This window comes from Hydractinia symbiolongicarpus, chromosome 1, assembly GCF_029227915.1.
Source record: "Hydractinia symbiolongicarpus strain clone_291-10 chromosome 1, HSymV2.1, whole genome shotgun sequence".
Lineage (NCBI taxonomy): Eukaryota > Metazoa > Cnidaria > Hydrozoa > Anthoathecata > Hydractiniidae > Hydractinia > Hydractinia symbiolongicarpus.
In genome coordinates, this window is record NC_079875.1 from 13,403,807 (window position 1) to 13,422,865 (window position 19,059).

Genomic DNA, 19,059 nt, shown 5'->3' on the forward strand with positions numbered 1-19,059 from the left:
AGTGTGAGGATACTGTTATTCTTTATTACAATTCCACTCTGGAATAACACTGCACGACGAGATAGAATGAGAAGCACAAGATGCTAAAGACATGTCAGGTAAAGACCAACCTCGTCCCCAGGTCATTTTGCATCTTTGCTGACCCTGAGACAGCGATACATTGCCGTCCCAGGGTCAGAAAAGATACAAGATGCCCTGGGGACGAGGTTGTGTGAATACAATAGAGTTGAAGACATCAAGCACATACTCATGAAAGAAGAAGCAAACCACGGAGCCTGAAGGAGGCGAAGACATTTGGCATATATTTGACAAAAACAAGACACAGTTATTGGAAGATGGGAATCGTGTCAAGACATGGCGGTTCAACAAGAACCTAAACCAACCGTTTACAGATGCTACCGTGCGGAAAATCACGCAAGACATCGAGATGAAGGTAAAGGCTGTCTACAGCTTCAGGTACAATATTCGCAAAGCTTGAGGTAAGTATCTCCCTATTCGAAAAACAAAGGCAGCAAAGGATCACTCTCAAATCTCGCTGAAATTGAAGCATTCAAAGGTGAGATGAAGTGCCCCGATCTCAAAGAACCATCGGGACTCTTGGGTCGTACGAAAAGAAATTAGTCTTAAGACAAGTGCAGATCAAAATCACAAGCACCAGGGAGCCTCTGTCGGCTTGTGAACCTCTTCCAGACTGTTTGCATAAAAAGAGATGTATCTGTAAACTGCTGACAGTTCATGTGTTTAGAGACGCCTAGAGAGAGAAAAGAGAAACAAGGCACAACGTACGGTGTTTATTACAGGGACAGCTCTTGGACGAGTACTATTAGAATCCAAAGCTATTTACAAAAGCATGCAATCTGACTAGACACAAGAAAAAAGAATGCAATGGACACAAAAAGGCAATCACCTGCAAAGGTAAGAAGGTGAAGCGCATGCCAAGCAAGTAAGAGAAGGTGTTATACGGAGAAAAATTTAGCTAGGTTGCTTCGCAATGAATAGAATACATGTTGATTGAAACAGGAAGACACACACATCAAGAACTATGAGACTACGGAGGAGAGCGCGCCATATGGAAAGACAAGGAAGAACTCAAAGTTAGCGGTTATGAGTCTACCACGAAGCCTCTCTACGAGTACCATGGATGTGAGTGGAACGGATGCCCCTGCCAACCAGAAGCCAACGAAAACTTATACAAAGGGACCAAGGCAAAGAAAAAAGGGAACTAAGCTACAACCTGGTTATGACAGGGGAATGTGAGAATCCTCCCAAGGCTAAATAATAAAAAGTTCACACCATACCCTAACTACATTTTGACTTTCAGGTTCTTCTGGTATCCCCGAATCGACAGCAACCAGAGGATTTTACGTATATATTAGAACACGTTCCGGTGAGCACCGCTATAGTTTGAGTGAAAAACCAACGTTTATAGATCACAAAGAGCCCAAAGTCCTGTCTAAACGATTTGTTGAGGAGCTGGAATGGAGACGGAACCTCATCGTGGAAGAAGTAGAGATAATGTACCCTAGGTCTGATGATTTGTTAACCGTTTTCGGTCCAGGGTATTTCGAACATATTATGACCCCACCCCCGGACCGAATAGGGTTAAATGGGTGAACCAGGAACCTTGGTACGGTACACCATCTATATGTTTACGAGGAGAAGATATAAAACACATCGTTTAACCACAAACACCTACGTACCTAAACAAGAAGAACAGCACCTGAGTAACATTTACTAGCAGCCTAAGCATTTTCATACTAGAAGAAAAACTATCAAATTACTTGCTGCAGGAAGTAAAAAGTCTCGAAAAAAGTCACTTACTGGCTATCCCGTCAACTACCCTGGCTTTAGGTTCAAAGAGGTTTAACTATCCTTATTTAAACATAATCAAACCAAGCTAAACGCATCACTTTGACGTAGTGTACCATGGAGGTAGAAATAGAAATTTATTTCTACGTCCGTCGCTGTACATACCACGCAAGCAATATTTTAATACTACTATGTATATATATATACACTGACATACATCAATGTGCCTACAAAAGTAGCAAGAACCTACAAAAAAACTAGAGGTATTGAGGAGATGGTCAAGGATATCTATAAAACAGGCCTTCTGCGCTATCCCAAGGTGATCATGACTCTGAGTTCAAGTCCGATGAAAAGTCTTAAAACAAGGTCTTAGCACAGAGACTCTTCAAACCACAAGATGCAGAAGAGTTAGTCAATGAGGAAACTAGTAGCACATGAGTGAAATACCTGTGCTCTGCAGCAAGATTCTGAACCCCACCAAAACCGAGATGATTGACATGAAACCTTCGATTGCCCTCAAACTGGATAAGTATCGCTTGTGACAGCTTACGCCAACAATGAAGAATAATCTGAAGAAAAGGCAAAGCACGAAGTCTTGTTACCAGAAGACGGTTTCTGCTTATATCTGCTACAGCCTGGAAAGGAGCATAGGGATCAGAAAAGCAGAAGAGCAAAAATACCTATAGACTGGGAATCATGGCAGAACCTAGTAATCATGTGCTCTACCGCCTTTTGATAGCTAACGCAAATGTTTCTGTCCGTAGTCTCGTTGCAGAAGAATTAATGCTTATTCGTGGGCATGTGGAAGTACCTTCTGAGTATGTGAAAGAGTTGTGATTGCATCAAAGCTGTGTGTTTTATGGTTTGTGTGGATCATATATTGCTCGACAGTGTCCTAGTCTTCAAGCGTAGAAACACCCGAGTCGTACAAGTAACTCGAGTAAGGTCGGTAAGTCTGAAGTGGCATCTATAATCTATTTCCTTGCAAAGCCACATCAGTTCCAGACATAAAAACTTCAGCAAGATGTCCATAAAGATCACAGAGAGAGCAGTACCATCTATGTTTAGCATGTTTACAGATAGACCCACCTCCACACTCCTTGCATGTTGACCTTATTATAATATGTTTGCAGGTAGAACCTCTTCCGTAGTCTTTACATCATGATTTCTGTCTACAATGTGCGTAGATAGAGCTCCCTTCTGAGGCTTTGCAATGCGGTCTTATCTTATTATGCTCGCCGATACTGGCGCCTCCACATTCCTTGCATGTAGATCTCTGTCTACCACGAAAGCATTCTCTACGTTTCTCGGATGTCCTTCCGATCTTTAAGCAATTGATACATTTTTTGGCCCGTTTTTCATGTTTGCCGACCTTGAAATTATATAGTAATAAACAACGTCTACACTGCGTCAATGCCTTTCCAGGTCTGATCTTGTGTTTGCTTACAAGGTAGACAATAAACTTTGCTGGGAAATGTCAGTATTCCAAACTATAAAATCTCCCGCATAAGAAGTTGAGCTTTGCATCGCTCAGCAAGTAGGTATATCAGTTAATACTACCTGTGCCATCAGTCTTTTAGGTCATAAGAGGAGTGATACAAACGCTGACACCTTGTGAAAGCCTTCCACTACCGTGAAGACAACCATGGAGAGATGATTGGAAATCTACGAAAAGGCTATCGTCGTGGATATCTTGATGATCCAGGTTTGTGATACCAAGAGACCATTCTCCGCGGTTTGACCTGTAATTTGATCTTAGGTTATACTAGTAAATGTTCATTTTTTTCTTTTATAATGAAACATAAAGCAACTCCACATCACAGATGACGACTACCTAGGACAGTGCATGAAGATCGCTTTAAAGTCGATATCGGTCTGACCTAAATCGCTTAACACCTCTAGTAACAATGACTTTGTCATCAGTTAAGTACCAATATTAACAAGGAAGTTATTCAGATTCAGATCATGAATGGGTTATACACAGTCGAGGATATAGTGGCTCATGGAAGCCGATGATGAGCATGGTTTTTTATTAAAGAACGGTATCTGTAGATTCCGGGTAGCTGAAGGATTCACAGTTGTCATCAACCGACCGCTGTTGGAACTTTTTGGTCTACCTAAGCCTCCTCCGGGTAGAAATTATTTCACCAAAGTTGACTTCGACAGTTTAACAATAGCGTTTATCTTCGACTACGACTTGTCTGCCTTTAGCTTGATTGAGACCACTGTTTCCTAGATGGTAGAAAGTCTAAGATTCCGGTTATACTCCGATCAAGAAAGAGACTTGGGTAGTCATACTCACCTGAAATTTTGACCCCCCTGTATACCTTCCTCTGAAGAGTGCAACGAACAGACTAGAGCTCATGCTGACTGATGAACCTTTTGTCGGAATAGCTATGTAGGTGTTTATAGAATGAAAATGAAAGGTATGAAGCTATATCCGACATTGCCTACTGCATCTGGCGATGAAAGCCAAATCATCAGACTTCGAAAGATAGAGGAAACTAAACAGTACCTCCGCAGGGAGATTAAAGAACGTGATATTCTAGCAATAAAGTTCAAGTAAATGGTACGTTGGTTAGATGAAGTGATCTCATCCTACTACATCACAACTGGATTCAGGCTTAGCCCATTACAATAGGCTAGAGCACCACTATGGCTAGAGCACCACTATCCATAGTGGTGCTCTAGCCTATTGCTTATTACACAAGCGATAGGAGTAGGCCAAGCTGGTCTGAAAAACACTTCTAAAAGGCTAGGGTAAAGGCCCATAAGCACGAGAGTATAAAACTACTCGCAGTCTAAGTTGAACTCCATCATAGATCTCATCTCTAAAGGTATTGACAATGCCATCATAAGTGACGACGAATTCAGTTTAATCATGCAGGAAAAAACTATGTGGCGCTAAAAGAACAGATGCGACAGAGAGCGAAACGTATCGTCCAGAATATTGATAAGACAAAACATGTAGAACTGGTGGCGAAAGGACGACCAGAAAGTAAACACGAGGTTTTAAAAAATCTTCATCTGTTCAGTATGCCTCTACCAACTAGATGAGCCTCAACCAAGTTACGCGCAAGCTACGCAAATCTCAGTTTTGCAGGCTAGATCAATCTAAAAAAAAATCCATGCTTTATAAGCACAGCTTGCATCTTGCTTTCCTGCTAAGTTTCTCGTTTAATTCTAGATTTTTTCTTTGTGCAGCCTTTACACAGGGTGCCCAATTTCGGCCAATGGTCTATGTTGATGTGTCTTTAATCTTGACTTTCGACCTAGGCTACCAAAGGTATCTGCGGAGTTGAATGCCTTCAACTCTGTGAACAGAAACGTTTTCTTACATAATATAAAGATGATTTGCCCATCAATTTCAACGTTCGTGCACAATTGTTATTCTTTAGCATCTAGGTTATTTGTGTTAGGAGGAATGAGGCTGAAATCTGAGGAAGGAACAACGCAAGGTGATCCCATCGCTATGGCTGTTTATGTAATTGCCATAATTCCCATGATATTCATGGTTATGGAGGTAGTCAAAGAAACAAATACAGTAGCTTATGCTGACGATGTTACTACTGCTGGAGAGCTGTTCAGTCTAAGATGTTGGTGGAATCAACTCTGCTTACTGGGACCAAAGTTTGACTATTTTCTAGAGGCAACAAAATCTTGGTTATTAGTAAAAAATGACGTATTTAAAAAAGCAAATATGGTTTTCAGTGATAGCAGTATGAACATCATAATAACAGGTAAAAGACATCTTGGTGCTGTTCTTGGATCGTGCAAGTTTCAAGATGAATACATGGCTTAGAAGATCAAAAATTGGTGCGAATAAATTTCCATGTTATCTGAAATTGTAAAGAGAGGTATCTGTGGAAAGAGTCTCAAGCGGATTTGGTCGGTGTGTGGCCCATCTATGTTGATGACGTCATAGGTTTTAAGAGAGGTGTCGAAGGAGTGTAATTACAGAGGATTTGTCCGATGTAATCAAAAAGTCTGGGTTGACCGACTAAGAGGAATTTTTAGAAGACCAAAACATCTTAAGGAAATCGCATACCTCAAATATCCAAGACTATTCTTCTCTTTAATTTTATACATCACGGTAACTATGGATATGCTGATTTTGGAGCAGAAAAAACATGTGATATCATTCATAAAAATTGTTGATATTTTGTCTTTGCAGTGGAAAATTAAAAAATATATATATAATCAGTAAAAATCACAAGTAAAAAAAAAAAATAATACTTGAAGGCACCACACTAATATTTTCCTAACACCAAACACATAACAATCTGAAGATAATCTCAAACATGTTGTATATACTCAATTTGGCAGGAAGCATTTTGAAATTTCGCAAAAGGTTGAAGAAAAAACGTAGATTTTAGACTAATAAATTGACTGTACAAATTAAATATATACAAAAATTTACTTTAAAATCTACATTTAGTCGGTTACATCAATAATCAAAGGGGTAATATATTCAGAATGTCTTATGCCCAGGGAAAAGGAAGGAGCGGTTCGTTTGTTTCCAGATACTTTTTCGGGACAGTGAGCTCCAGGTCCAGGTTTCTGTGTTGAATCTAAAAATACAGGTTTATTGTATAGACAACAGAATTAAGCAGAAAAATATCAACATAAAACATTTTTTTAATAACCGAAACTTTTCTGGGAATTTTACCTTTAACGTATCGTGCATATTACTATTATAATTCCAAATACTTATTAAGAATATAGCCACTTCAGTGGTTAGAAACACTGTTATTAGCGTGGGTTCTGAGTTCTGAAGGCATACATTAGGTATACACTGACATTGCATACAACATTTCCCTTACATGGCATGGGTTGACCCATAGCTGCGTTGAAGACACTTGCTAAGTGTCCGCGCTGTGTACCGAACCACGGACCTTGTGATTACGAAAGGAACTTTATAACCAGAAGGCCACATGTCATTGAAGGATACCATATTCAATATGTTTCGCGGGTAATAATAATCTTTACGAAATGTAGAAAATAGAAGTTTTCGCGAGAAATAATATTTGTAAAATAAGAAAAATTGAACGCTAATTTAATAATCGTCGCCGATGACGATAAGCATTTTGCCGACATTCAATTTCTAACACAAATTAAATCTCAACTCTTCAAGAATATCACTCACCTCCAGGCATGTAACTACGGCCAAGTATAGAATAGGCGGGCGCTTTTCGTTTTGTCACATTTGGCTCCAACATTTGATAGTTACCAGGACCAGGTGTTTTGGCAAGATCTTCAGCAAAACTTCCTGTTTTCGACCTCCCCGTCATAGAAAAAGCTGCTGAAGCAGGTTTATCTGGAATTTTACTTCCAATAAGTGAAGGCAGGCTATACGAATTTGGAGCAGGTGTGGTGTCACCTACACAAAGCAAAAAATAACAATTTGATAAAAAAAAATGTCAAAATTCTCTCTCGAATAAGATAGGTTTTAATTTCCACTTACGTTTCCTATATCGTGTTCGTTGTCTCATTGAATATGCGGGTGCATGGCGTTCACCTTGTGGGTGCACCTTTTCAGGGGAATAAGCACCGGGCGCTGGTGTTTTAAAAACATCTAAACGCATCAGAATTAAGTTGTGAATTTTCTATGCTTGCTGCATTTTGCTACAGTTAAAGTAATAATGATAAAAAACATACTTGGATCTTTCTGTCTCCCTAGAATTGAATATGATGGGGTGCCATCTTTACCATATCGAGTAATTGAAGGATGTACCATATAGCCCGGGCCAGGGCTGCTATCTTTTTTAAACACTAAATTTGAACAAGAAAGTAAATTATACCAATAGATTTAAAAGAATGTTTAATGGCTTGAAAATTTGCACATGTTTTATACTTACTACTGCTCTCCAGCTTCTGTCCAAATGAATAAGCTGGGTTCATCCACTTGGTAATATCATGCTTGTTGTAGCCACATGTTGATGGCAGAGCATATCGTCCAGGTCCAGGCCCTTTAAAATGATAAGTAAAAGTTATACATTGTCAGGGCATGTCCCTTGACTGCAATGATGCATCAGATGCAGGAATTTATTTAGCATGTCAACAGCAAGAATTGAAAGTTCTGCTTTTCGCACAATTTTAATTTAAAATCTGAGATTATTTCATAACACAATCAATAAAAATTCTTCTTAAAAGGTTACATCGAATATAAACAAACATATATATAATTTAGCTTCTTGATATCATCATAAAGATTTAAAATTTAGGTTGTCTTTTTGCTTTAAGAAATGTTCCTCTGTAGGCAACTTGAGAATTTCTCCTACAAGTAGTCTTAATAGTACATGACATAACATGAGGAATTTGTACTCCACAAACTTATTATTCTCATTATTCTGGCTTATAAAGAAACACACACACAGAAAAAAAGTATGACATAATAACCTATAAGATCGTGTTAGTTTAAAAACCTTAAAACATTCTTGAATATAAAGTCATTGCCAGACTATATATAGGTGCCGGTTGCTGGATTATCTTATTATTAACAAGTTTTAGTGAAGAAGATTTCCATGTTGCAGAATGGCAAAAATCCAGTTGGCAGAATCAGTAAGATTTGCCCATAACATAATTTCTTAACAACAAATTGCAAAAAAGAAAACCACATGAATACATCAGTCTAGGCCTAGGTATACTTTCTTTTAGGCAAAGCTAATGTTGAAGCTTCAGTATTTAAAGTTGTATGCCCATGTTGAATCGCCGTCAAGAGGAATTGAACCCCGGTCTCCCGGACAGACTACGAGAGCTATAACCACTAATCTACAGCACCACAAAATCTACAGCGCCACAAATGATGATTATGAAATGTTAGACAGCCTTTCTATAATTCAATTTATTGGCAGTTACGGAGCAATAAAGTGAAGTACATGCAAGCAAGCCACAAAGTCACTAATACCATCTGTAAAAAAAGCAAATATAATGCAGCATATGCTACAATAGTTATGGTGGTATTTTACTGATCAATCTTCTAATACGTTATATTTGTAATCTAAACTTCAAGCATCTCAATGAAGAAAATAGTACCCATGTGATAAAACACGTATGTTAATATAACTGAATACGTGATCACATACATACGTAACCTTACTTCACTTACGGGAATTATTTTTTTCACAATTGCTTTATATTTGTATTGCTTAGCAGTGCCCTTATTACGATTTCCAGTCTCTCTATAACACAATCTAGGAGAAATTTTTTTTGTCTTTAATGTTATTCTAATCTATATTTATACCTTTGCAATCACATCGAGCACGTTGAAAGAATTTGCTTCTCGTAATAGAGCAGTGTGGCAAGTGTTATTTCCAGGCGTTACAGCAAGAGAACAATCGACTCTTAAAAAAGTTCCTATCATTACATCAATTTTATTTAAATGTACTTATTTTTATTCAAAACATTGCTAATAACAACAAGCTTTGACAGTTGAAATTGGTGGCACATCTTCAAACTTCAGATTTTCTTATTCACACAAAACGCTATATAAGAATGCATTGGGTTGTGGGCCAGGACAGTGTTGAAAGATGAGACAGTTGTTATTACAATGAATGCTACAATTACAAGATTGCTTTGCATTCAAAGAACAGAGACATTTTATTATTGATTATTGCAATAGCTATACATTTTTCTTTGTAACAGGCAGAATTGTAAAGTGGCTAAACTTTTATTTCAACAAAAACAACTAATTATGGATTACTTTTGCCGTGCTATCACATACAAGCTATATAGCTATTAACTATTAAGATTTCCTACCCAGCTGTTCAGTTGACTGTTCATTTGTTTATTTTCTAGACACTAATCCACTAATCCAGAAAAATAGCTGAATATGAACGTACCTGTTTCCCGCGCGGCAATTATTGGTCCTTTGGTATCGCTCATGGTCCTTTATGAGGCAATCCCAGTATAAAAATCAGCAATGCAGTATAACACTTCCCACCCCAGTAAATTCTTGCGTTGGTTTGCCGCAGGAAATTTGAAACCGTTTCTAAGTAGTGACTGGTTTCCATAGAGATAATAAATAAACTAAAGTGTATATCACGGAACGAGAACAAACAAACTGAAGTTCTTGCCGTAAATTTAACGGCATACGAAAATTTTTGTTAATGGCGGCCTATGAGCACGAGATACATTGCTAAACAAAACCATGCAACTTTCGTATATTCACATGGTTCGTGCAGGGCCTTTTAAGAGAATCGTCAGGAAGGCAAAGATATTTGCGTTAGCTAAGGTATCTAATTTTTTATGGACAATTTTGTCATCAGAATTTCTACGAATTATTTGTCTACAAAATTTCAGACTAATTGGGGGGCATGATTGATTCTGCATGTTTTGCTAGCTGCATTGAGGAAAGATAAAAATACCGAGCTAGCAATGGATAGGTATTTATAATGCTCCCTCCCTCTCCAAAAGTGACGAATCTGACATCGTAGTGCCACAAGATTTAGCACAAATAATAGTGTCTGATAAACCAGGGTGCCGATATAAGCCTCACATGCTGTTTAAAGTTTGGTTTTTTGAAAAAAAAAATTCAAGTATTCGCCCGAAAAAACCTACATGAACCCAAACAATGCCCGAAAAAAGCTCGTTTTACCTGTCGTCCGCAAGGTATATGTTAGAAGGAATTGCATTTCGGGAATGCTTTGGGTCAGTTCTGTAAAGTGCACCGGTTTCGCGGGACAACCGTCAATTTAATTCGAAAAGTCGCCCAAACTCACCCTTTATGCGGAGGCCTTGCGGCTTATTGGCACTCTCTTTCTGATAATAGTGTCTGGAAACTCCAACTCCTACAAAGTTCAGCAATAATTCTTTTCCACTCTTCAATATTATTTTGATCACTACCAGAAAAGTGGTTCTTCTCATCATCCTCAATTTCTCTAACCAAAACTTCACAGTAATGGTAATAAGTTGTTAGGACTGATTACCGGTACGAGGGTGCCAATAAGCCGCATACGCCGTAAAAAGTGCGGGTGTTTTCGGGTGAGTTCAGCGTTTTAAAAAATTAAGGTATTTGCCCGAAAAAACCCGTATAGTACCGAACAATGCCCGAAAAAAAAAATATTCACTATAAATGACTCTTGAAAAATTATTTAAAAAAGTATAAATATTAAAATGAACTAACTATATGGTAGCTAAGTTCTTAAAAGAACTGTTTTTTATGGTTTTTGATAAGATTTACTTGATAAGTAACTTATATATATACTTTATTACCTTCTTTCTCTTCAAGCGCGTTCTTTCAACTGTCGTCCGCCATGTTTATGTTGCAAGGTGTTGCATTTCGGGAATGTTCCGAGCGTGCTCGAGAAAGTGTGGCGTTTCGGCGGACAACCGTCAATTTAATTTGAAAATTTGCCCGAACTCGCCCTTATATATGCAGGTGTTTGCGGCTTTGTCGGCACCCTCTTTTACTGGTTACAGCCTTTCCGGTTATAATTTTTCACTTTCACAGCAAGTGTTAAGTTGGTAGGGCTGGTTTACTGGATTGGTACAGTCTTCATGTGCTGTCTTATACCTTTTAACTCTCTTTGTTTGTTATAATTAAACTCAGGGACCTAGAAATAGTTTGAGTTATTTTATCCTGCACTTGGTGTTGCAGCGCCCTATATTATGGCTTATTTCAAAGATTAAACAGTGCTGGACACTTACAATTAAAAATAAAGATAAATTTGAACCACCTGCGTGTGACAAATAGCCTTCACTAATGAGACCTAGGAATAGTACAATTTCAACTTGGCTTCTTGGAAATGAAAAAAAATTAAACAAAAAAAACAGATGTGGGTAATTTAAATTTCTAGTGCATAGGAAGTCAATTGGTTGATGTTTTTAGTTACAACTTATTTGCTAGAAACTACAAGGTACAAAGGCAGTTCAATGGCGTTTTGGTAATTTATCCTACTGCCAGATAGCATTAATTCCCTCCTTTCTTTGTGTTGTTAGCAAAATCATGATTTTTCATGCTGCGTTGGCTTCTTTGCTTTTGTTTTGATTTGGGTTTTATATTGTCAGGTTATGGGAACCTTTTTTTCTCGTTTAATTCTGTTTTTGTTATACAAAATTACTGCTGGAAAAATTTCAGGAAACTTCTGAATGAGTTCTGGAATTTACCTTTAGAGAATTAAGTGGCTAATCTGTTATAATATGTAGGTGCGATACAACTACAAAGATATTTTCCTTTTTGTAGGGTTTTCGAGGACGTCGTAAGAACTGCTACAGTTTAGCGGTAAGAAGCGTACACAAAGCATTGCAAAGGCAGTACATGAGCAGAAAGTTAAAGAAGAGAGACATCAGAAAAGTAAGAGTTTCTTTTACCGCGTTTAGGATTTCACCAGTGATTTCGCCACATTTTGCTTGGATAAATACTCAGTAAAATATAGGTTTTCCCTTTTTTTGAAAGTTGTAGCTGAGTTTGGTTGTCAACAAGCAAGGGAATAAAGTCAAAAACTCTTTATCAATGCTAACACAACTTCCACTAAGGAACATAAATAGGAAAAGTAAGATAAGGAACTCATTTTACTTGTATGGCAGAACCCAATTTATAGTAGGAACCAGGACCATATCGATGTACCTGACCTTTTATACGGCCCTGGGTCTTTTTATAGCGTCCTGGGCTCTCCGATAGGGTCCTGGGTTCCAGTTTTCCGGTATGAAATTTGTAGTTATCATCTTGTATAAAATTATTTTAAATGTTTTAATTTTGAGATGAAGCTTTAACTCTTCCTATAGCTACCATAGGCACATACCCAGTATTTAGATTTCTTGTATTTTTTAGTTATGGATACAAAGAATCAATATGAGTGCAAGAGAATATAATGTACCTTATTCGATGTTCATCAAAAATATGCATGAGGTGAATATATTTACGAAGCACCTTTTTCTTGTTTGTATTGTGTGTTTGTGGTGATTGCACTGAAAAGTGAATTATAAAACACTCAGTTAAACCCTATTACAGTGGGATTTTTTGGTATCAAATATTCATGAAAGTGTGGGATGACTTTAACCGCCATCTCGAATAACTTTCGAAGGTCTTAAACTCTGTTGATGAAATTCGCTTGATAATAGAAAAAAACAATAAAATAGTCAAAAAGTAAAAGTCACCAAGTTTTGTACCATTGGATTAGTATTTTAGGTGTTATAACCAGGATATACGACTGTATCTATCATCCGCCATTTATACTTCGTCTCCAGTTACACATGTTATTCCACTATTACAGATATTAGACCTCCAAGAGAACATTTACTGCCTTGCTTTTTTGTCTGTTCTAAAAGTAGAGTCAGAGCAATCACAACGAAATTTCTTAGTTCAGAAAAAACCAATAAAAAAGATCAGAGAATTGCGTATGGTGTGGATCAGGCAAATTTCTGATACGTGATGCCAACAATTTCAATTCAATTCTGAAATACAGAAAAATAGTTTTTTTGTTTCACCTAGTAAATAGATTTCTCCACTTTTTAACAAATTTGTAAAATGCTTTCTTGATTTTTTTTCGCGAAATTTCTTTATATTTCTGTCTTGTGAGATCAAGAAAAAAAACTTTTTTTTTCATTCGCGAAATCGCGAACATATAGGTAAACAAAGTAAACAGCGGAAAAGATGTTGCCAGCAAAAAAAACACCGATCGGTCAAACTAAAACTTTTAAATAAATTATTTTTATTTCTAGAGCAACATTTTGTTAAATCGAAAGATGCTATCAGAATTAGCAATTCACGAGCCAAGGACTTTCCATGTAAGTGACACAGTTATTGAACTACGGTGTATTTTTTCTGTTTTGTTTTTGCTGTCTCTTAATGGAAATTGAGTTGTGACCTGGTACTTGAGTTGCTAAAACGCCTTGTAAGTCGCTATGAAGGAAATCAAACAGTTAAAAATATTATCTAAAACCCTACTGCTAATTACCCAATTCACCCATTCACCCACCCAATTCCCCCATTCACCCACCCAATTTTCACACCCACCAATTCACCCACTAAAGTCACCCAGCCAATTTACCCACCCAACTCACACCCACCCAATTCACACCCACCCAATTCACTCACCAAATTTACCCACTAAAATTGCCTGAAATATGCTTTGAGTATGCATAATGCTAAAACTAATTTTGATGGTCTGATATTGCATTTGATATGAATACTGCAGTAGTCTATTTCTTGCAGTTCTAAGCTGCTTTTTCTTATCACTAACCTTTTTCTCTTTTTAATTATATGGCTCTTCGTGTAACAATATCCCTAGGGGAAAATTCTCAGACTTGGAAATACGCTTATTATACGCTTATTTGTTTAAGAATCCGAGGTTAAGTGTGCTTATATGCTTTATGAGTGTATCTAAGGAAAAACAAAACATTTGAATTCAATTTCCCTTTGACTTGGTATGCATTTTCAAAACATTGGCTTTAAGCGTAAATTATATTCAGTATTACTTCTGCTAAAGTTCTTTAGTAATCTTGCAGATTTTAATGCGTCTGTTTATAAATTTGCAAATATACTGCTCATGAAAAACTACGCTTAATAGTTATTTTTACATATTTTTTTCTTAAAAGCTACTTTTGATTTTTAGGCATTATCTCAACTAGCCAAAGATAAGCAGAAGGACGGCTTATTAGCTGCGCTTGATTAACCGAGAGCATGTTTCAAATAACATTATGGTAACATAAACGTGTATATTTGTAGATAAATGGAAATATATTCTTTTATACATAAAGACATAATTTTAGCGGTTGTAATAAAAATCTTCAGTGATCATTATGTAAGATGCGTGTTATATACCGCTGCCATTTTGTTTACTGTGGTCATCTCGTGTACCATCATTGCAATGTTTTTTACCGTGGTCATTTTGTCTACCGTTGCGATGTTTTTTTTCACCGTGGTCATTTTGTCTACCGTTGCGATGCTTTTTACCGTGGTCATTTTGTCTACCGTTGCGATGTTTTTTACCGTGGCCATTTTGTCTACCGTTGCAATGTTTTTTTACCGTGGTCATTTTGTCTACCGTTGCAATGTTTTTTACCGTGGTCATTTTGTCTACCGTTGCGATGCTTTTTACCGTGGTCATTTTGTCTACCGTTGCGATGTTTTTTTAACCGTGGCCATTTTGTCTACCGTTGCAATGTTTTTTACCGTGGTCATTTTGTCTACCGTTGCAATGTTTTTTTACCGTGGTCATTTTGTCTACCGTTGGGATGCTTTTTACTGTGGTCCCCGTGTAACATTGTCGCAGTTTAAGAATTAGCATACCTTCTTTATTTTCTGTCACAGAGTGACAACTTGGACTTTGAACCCATGTTATTTAAGTTCTCTTTTTTAAAAGTACGCATATTTTTTAAAATACGTGTATTTTTAAAAATAACGAAATTCGTATTCTTAAAAAACACAAAATGCGTATTTAAAAAGTACGAAATTCTATTGTTTCAAAGATGCGAATTGATACGCTTTCAAAATAGAAGTGGTCGATTTTCCTAGAGAGCATCACATCTTGCTAGGAAAAATTCAGATAAAATCACTTTCGCGAAAACATTCTGTCAAAAGGAAAATACTCACCTTATGGTGAAAAAGGTCACAGTTATTTTTTCTTTTTTCTATATTACTTTATTCAGTTCAGGTTTATGGCAAATACTCCCTGGGGCGTGAATGGTGTTTGTGGCATTTGGGCGTAAAATATTCAATTATAACGTATGTTACCTAAGTATAGAATTTCAATAATTAAGGAAATCACGCCTTTTTTAGGAAATTCGAAGAATATGATATAGAGCTTTTAAAAATTGGGGTGGCAAACTATCTGCTTAAGATTTTTTTCTAGAAAAAACGTTTTGGTCATTCTGTCGGTTAACTGGCCTCGTGTTATTATTAAACTGCCGAAATGTCATCAAAATAAAAGGATATAAAGATCGGATATTTTTAGTTAATTTGATATTTATAATTGTTTACGGACTGGTAGCCTTTTATTGACTGGTAGCCTTGTGGCTTACTGACGGAAGGTCTTGGATTCAAATCCCTGCCGAGTCATGCCACGACTATAAAAATGTGAATCTATCCTTTCTGCTTAGCGTTCAGTATGAGAATAGGATTGATATCTGAGTCGATTTTCTAGCGATTGCTGTGCTTGTACGACTTTCGTAGCTCAAATGGGAGCTTTAAATGCAGTTCGCAGGACCTTCGTTGATAGCAGTACCAATAAGAACTGAAGATGCTATCCTGGGTAAAGAATTTTAATAATAATAGTTAAAATTGTGATATGTACTTGTATTTTGTTTTCCTATAATTTTTCCAAAACATGGTTGGCCAAAATGTTGGTCGACCTCCTTTATGCCCATGATATTCTCACGGGTCGGGTCTGTGTTTTGTATATTGCATTCTTATCTACGTTTGTCACAGCTTTTATCCGCGTCCGCTTATTAGATTTTTCTGATTTTTTGGATTTGCAAAAAAATTATTATAAGGGCGCCAACAGGCCTTAACCTACCCCCAAGTTAACCATAAATAAGGTCTTTTTGCTCTGGCCATTTTTGTAAATATTTAAAGAAATTAAACCTCTATCTCGACCTCTATCTCGACTACTTTCTATCTCGAACTTCCTTCTTATCTCCAATACTCTCTATCTCGACTACTCTCTATCTCGAACTTCTCTCTATCTCGAATTAAAGTCTCGGTCCTTTTGTGGTCCGCCTAAAGTATTTTTCTTTCTTTATATCGAACTTTCTCTATCTCAAACAAAGTTGGTCCCTTGCGTGTGCGAGATAGAAAGATTCCACTGCATCTAAAAAAAATTTATCGTCTAAAAATGCTTTACTGTTTATGTTCGTATTTGATATTCGCGTGCAATCATTAAGTCGTTAATATTTCGATATTGTGTTTTACGTAAACTGTGTTGGCGAGCCTTAAAATTACAATATAAATAAATATTCTAAGCTGGCAGTTATCTTAAAATATTGGTCTGTTTCCATGACAACTGACACATGTGTCAAATTCACGTCAAGCTTAATTAATTTGGAAAAAATTTTGTGGATGTGTGCGTATTGTAATATTATTTTTATACTTTTCGTTTATTAACTTTATTTTATTTGGCATGCGATCAAAATAATCTTTAAACAATAGCATATTATCATCATTTGATGGAATAAAATATATTTTTAGCTGGATTTACTATTTTTAAAGATGTTACTTCACAGTGTTGTCCTGGACACTTTGTCTGTTGTATGGTCGCTGTGCATGATAGGACATGTGAAACCATAACCTTGATCGAGTTGTGTGATAGAACACTTCATTTACTATCTATATTTATCATGTCTATAATCAACTTCCCCAAAACCTTTTATAAAGGCCGACGAAACAGGGGTGCTGGCAACCTCTTCCCAGGACTGTTTGCATCTCAGCTGCGCTGCGCTTTCGACGCCACGGTAAAAAGTGCTGGGGCGAGCTTGGGGTGCTGGATGGAGGATCTTGTCCTGCTTGTAAAATTGTAAGTCTCCTTAGTCTTCCTAGTATTGGCCTGTCCACTTTCAAAAAAACTCGTCGGGCATAGGTCCTATTTGTTAAGGCCAGGTGGCAGTTTATATTACTTTTGTGGTCATTTATTGTGAGTCATTTTTGTAGTACGTGAAACTGGTTTCACTTTCGAAATTTGTTCATTCATTGCATGAAATTGCACTATAGTTTGTCCAATTGTCAATTTGATTCGATTGTCATCATTTTTGAATTTGACATTTTGATGTCATCAAGTTTTTGATTTGGAGTTTCGTCATTAAACGTAGCCATTTTAATTGGTTCGATTTAAAAAGACAATCGACATTGACAAAAATTAAAATCGTCACTACAATAATTTTTTACTTTTATTTCTTTGTCTTTTGTCCTCTATTTTAGTTGCTATTACAGTATTCGTTAGCCAAATAAAATATTTCACGTCACAAAAATGCTGAATGGTTAGTTTCTATGAACTTCTTACATCAGCACATTTCCTCATACCATGAGTGCAAAGAAAGTTGGAGATGATAATCTAATTAACTAACGCTTCACTAAAATTTTTTTCTGCCAAGTTTATGTTACATAAAAATACATCCTCGTCCTCAGGGTCTCTTACCCAGACTTGTTCCCAGGGCATTTTGTCTTGTTGATGAACACTCCGTAATAACAGCTCAGGGCCCACAATACCCTGGGGACGAGGATGTCTGTTATCCCCTGAGCCGTTTTACAAAGTGACTAATGCCGCTATCAAATTAACGAGAAAGAAACATGCCCTGCGAATGAGGGCAATATAAATAGTGCAGCTTTAGAAATAATTTCCATATACTCTTTTTATTGCCCTGACTACCAAAATGTTCCATCATGCCATGCTCTGGAAACATGGGGGATTTGGTATTTCTTTTTTTTTATTGCTTTGCATATGTTTTTGCTCGATATTCAAAAGCACAGACACTGATTTTTTTACCAGGAGTTATGCGTAAGCCAAGGAAAAATTGCCTACTCTGAATTTTACAGTTTTATGGGGGTTCGAACTACGTTCATATTGCTAATGTTTAAAAACTAGCACGAATGAGATAGGTCGTGGGCGACAATTTTTTTTCTATTTTTCACAAGAAAGCACACACGCCGAGTATTTTGTTAAACTTTTGTTTAAATTTTTGCAAACACCAATTGTTGTGAGAACCAACTAAATTTGCACAAAATTTACGAGTTAGGACTTCGAGAGATTTTATTTATTGCGGAAACAGATTTATGACATTGTTGTTTTTTATTTTACATTCGCGGAACTTTAAGTAGGAAGCAAAAAATCAAGTCTGTGAAAGTTCAAATTGGTGTATCTATTAATTCGCTTTTTAAAAATAGGAAAAAAAAAACTAAATTTTTGTGCGAACTTTTTTTCGCGGAATTCAGGGCTCCCATAAAAACAATGATTTGCAATGATTAATGTAGTCAAAAACATTCGCGAATTAATTTTCTCAAATATTTTCATTTACAAGGATTGTGACAAAAATTTCCCTTTTTTATTAGAACAGGTTAAACACCGCACGTCACGAGTGACCTGCATACAGAGGGACAGCGACACGATTTTTGAATGTGGAAGAGTTAGGAAATGGCACCTATCCACCATGTGGATTTCAGAGTCTTCAAAATAGTCTCAAATGTCTTCAATATTGTCAAATAACTTGACTGAGGGGATATGGCCTACAACCCCCTAGTGTCACTGTGTCATAAAAGGTGTAAATTATTGTTTTTGTGCCTACCTCACCCTCCCTACCTCACTCCCCTTTCTCTCTCTG

At 36.9% G+C, this 19,059-nt stretch overlaps 2 protein-coding genes across 2 annotated transcripts; one reads left to right on the forward strand and one right to left on the reverse strand.

Moving 5' to 3' along the window:
- Nucleotides 1-5,947: 5,947 nt before the first annotated feature.
- Nucleotides 5,948-9,797, reverse strand: LOC130640897 (outer dense fiber protein 3-like). Its single transcript, XM_057447497.1, has 6 exons — nucleotides 9,651-9,797; nucleotides 7,668-7,778; nucleotides 7,468-7,581; nucleotides 7,274-7,384; nucleotides 6,956-7,189; nucleotides 5,948-6,380 (listed from the first exon to the last, which is right to left on the reverse strand). The coding sequence occupies exons 1-6, from the start codon at nucleotides 9,691-9,693 to the stop codon at nucleotides 6,244-6,246; spliced, it is 750 nt and encodes a 249-aa protein (XP_057303480.1). The 5' UTR covers nucleotides 9,694-9,797; the 3' UTR covers nucleotides 5,948-6,243.
- An 84-nt stretch (nucleotides 9,798-9,881) lies between these two features.
- On the forward strand, nucleotides 9,882-14,514 carry LOC130640906 (50S ribosomal protein L20-like). The gene is made up of 5 exons (XM_057447510.1): nucleotides 9,882-10,042; nucleotides 11,993-12,103; nucleotides 12,581-12,658; nucleotides 13,471-13,536; nucleotides 14,364-14,514. Exons 1-5 carry the CDS (start codon nucleotides 9,959-9,961, stop codon nucleotides 14,421-14,423), a joined length of 399 nt encoding a protein of 132 aa, XP_057303493.1. The 5' UTR covers nucleotides 9,882-9,958; the 3' UTR covers nucleotides 14,424-14,514.
- The last annotated feature ends 4,545 nt before the right edge of the window (nucleotides 14,515-19,059 follow it).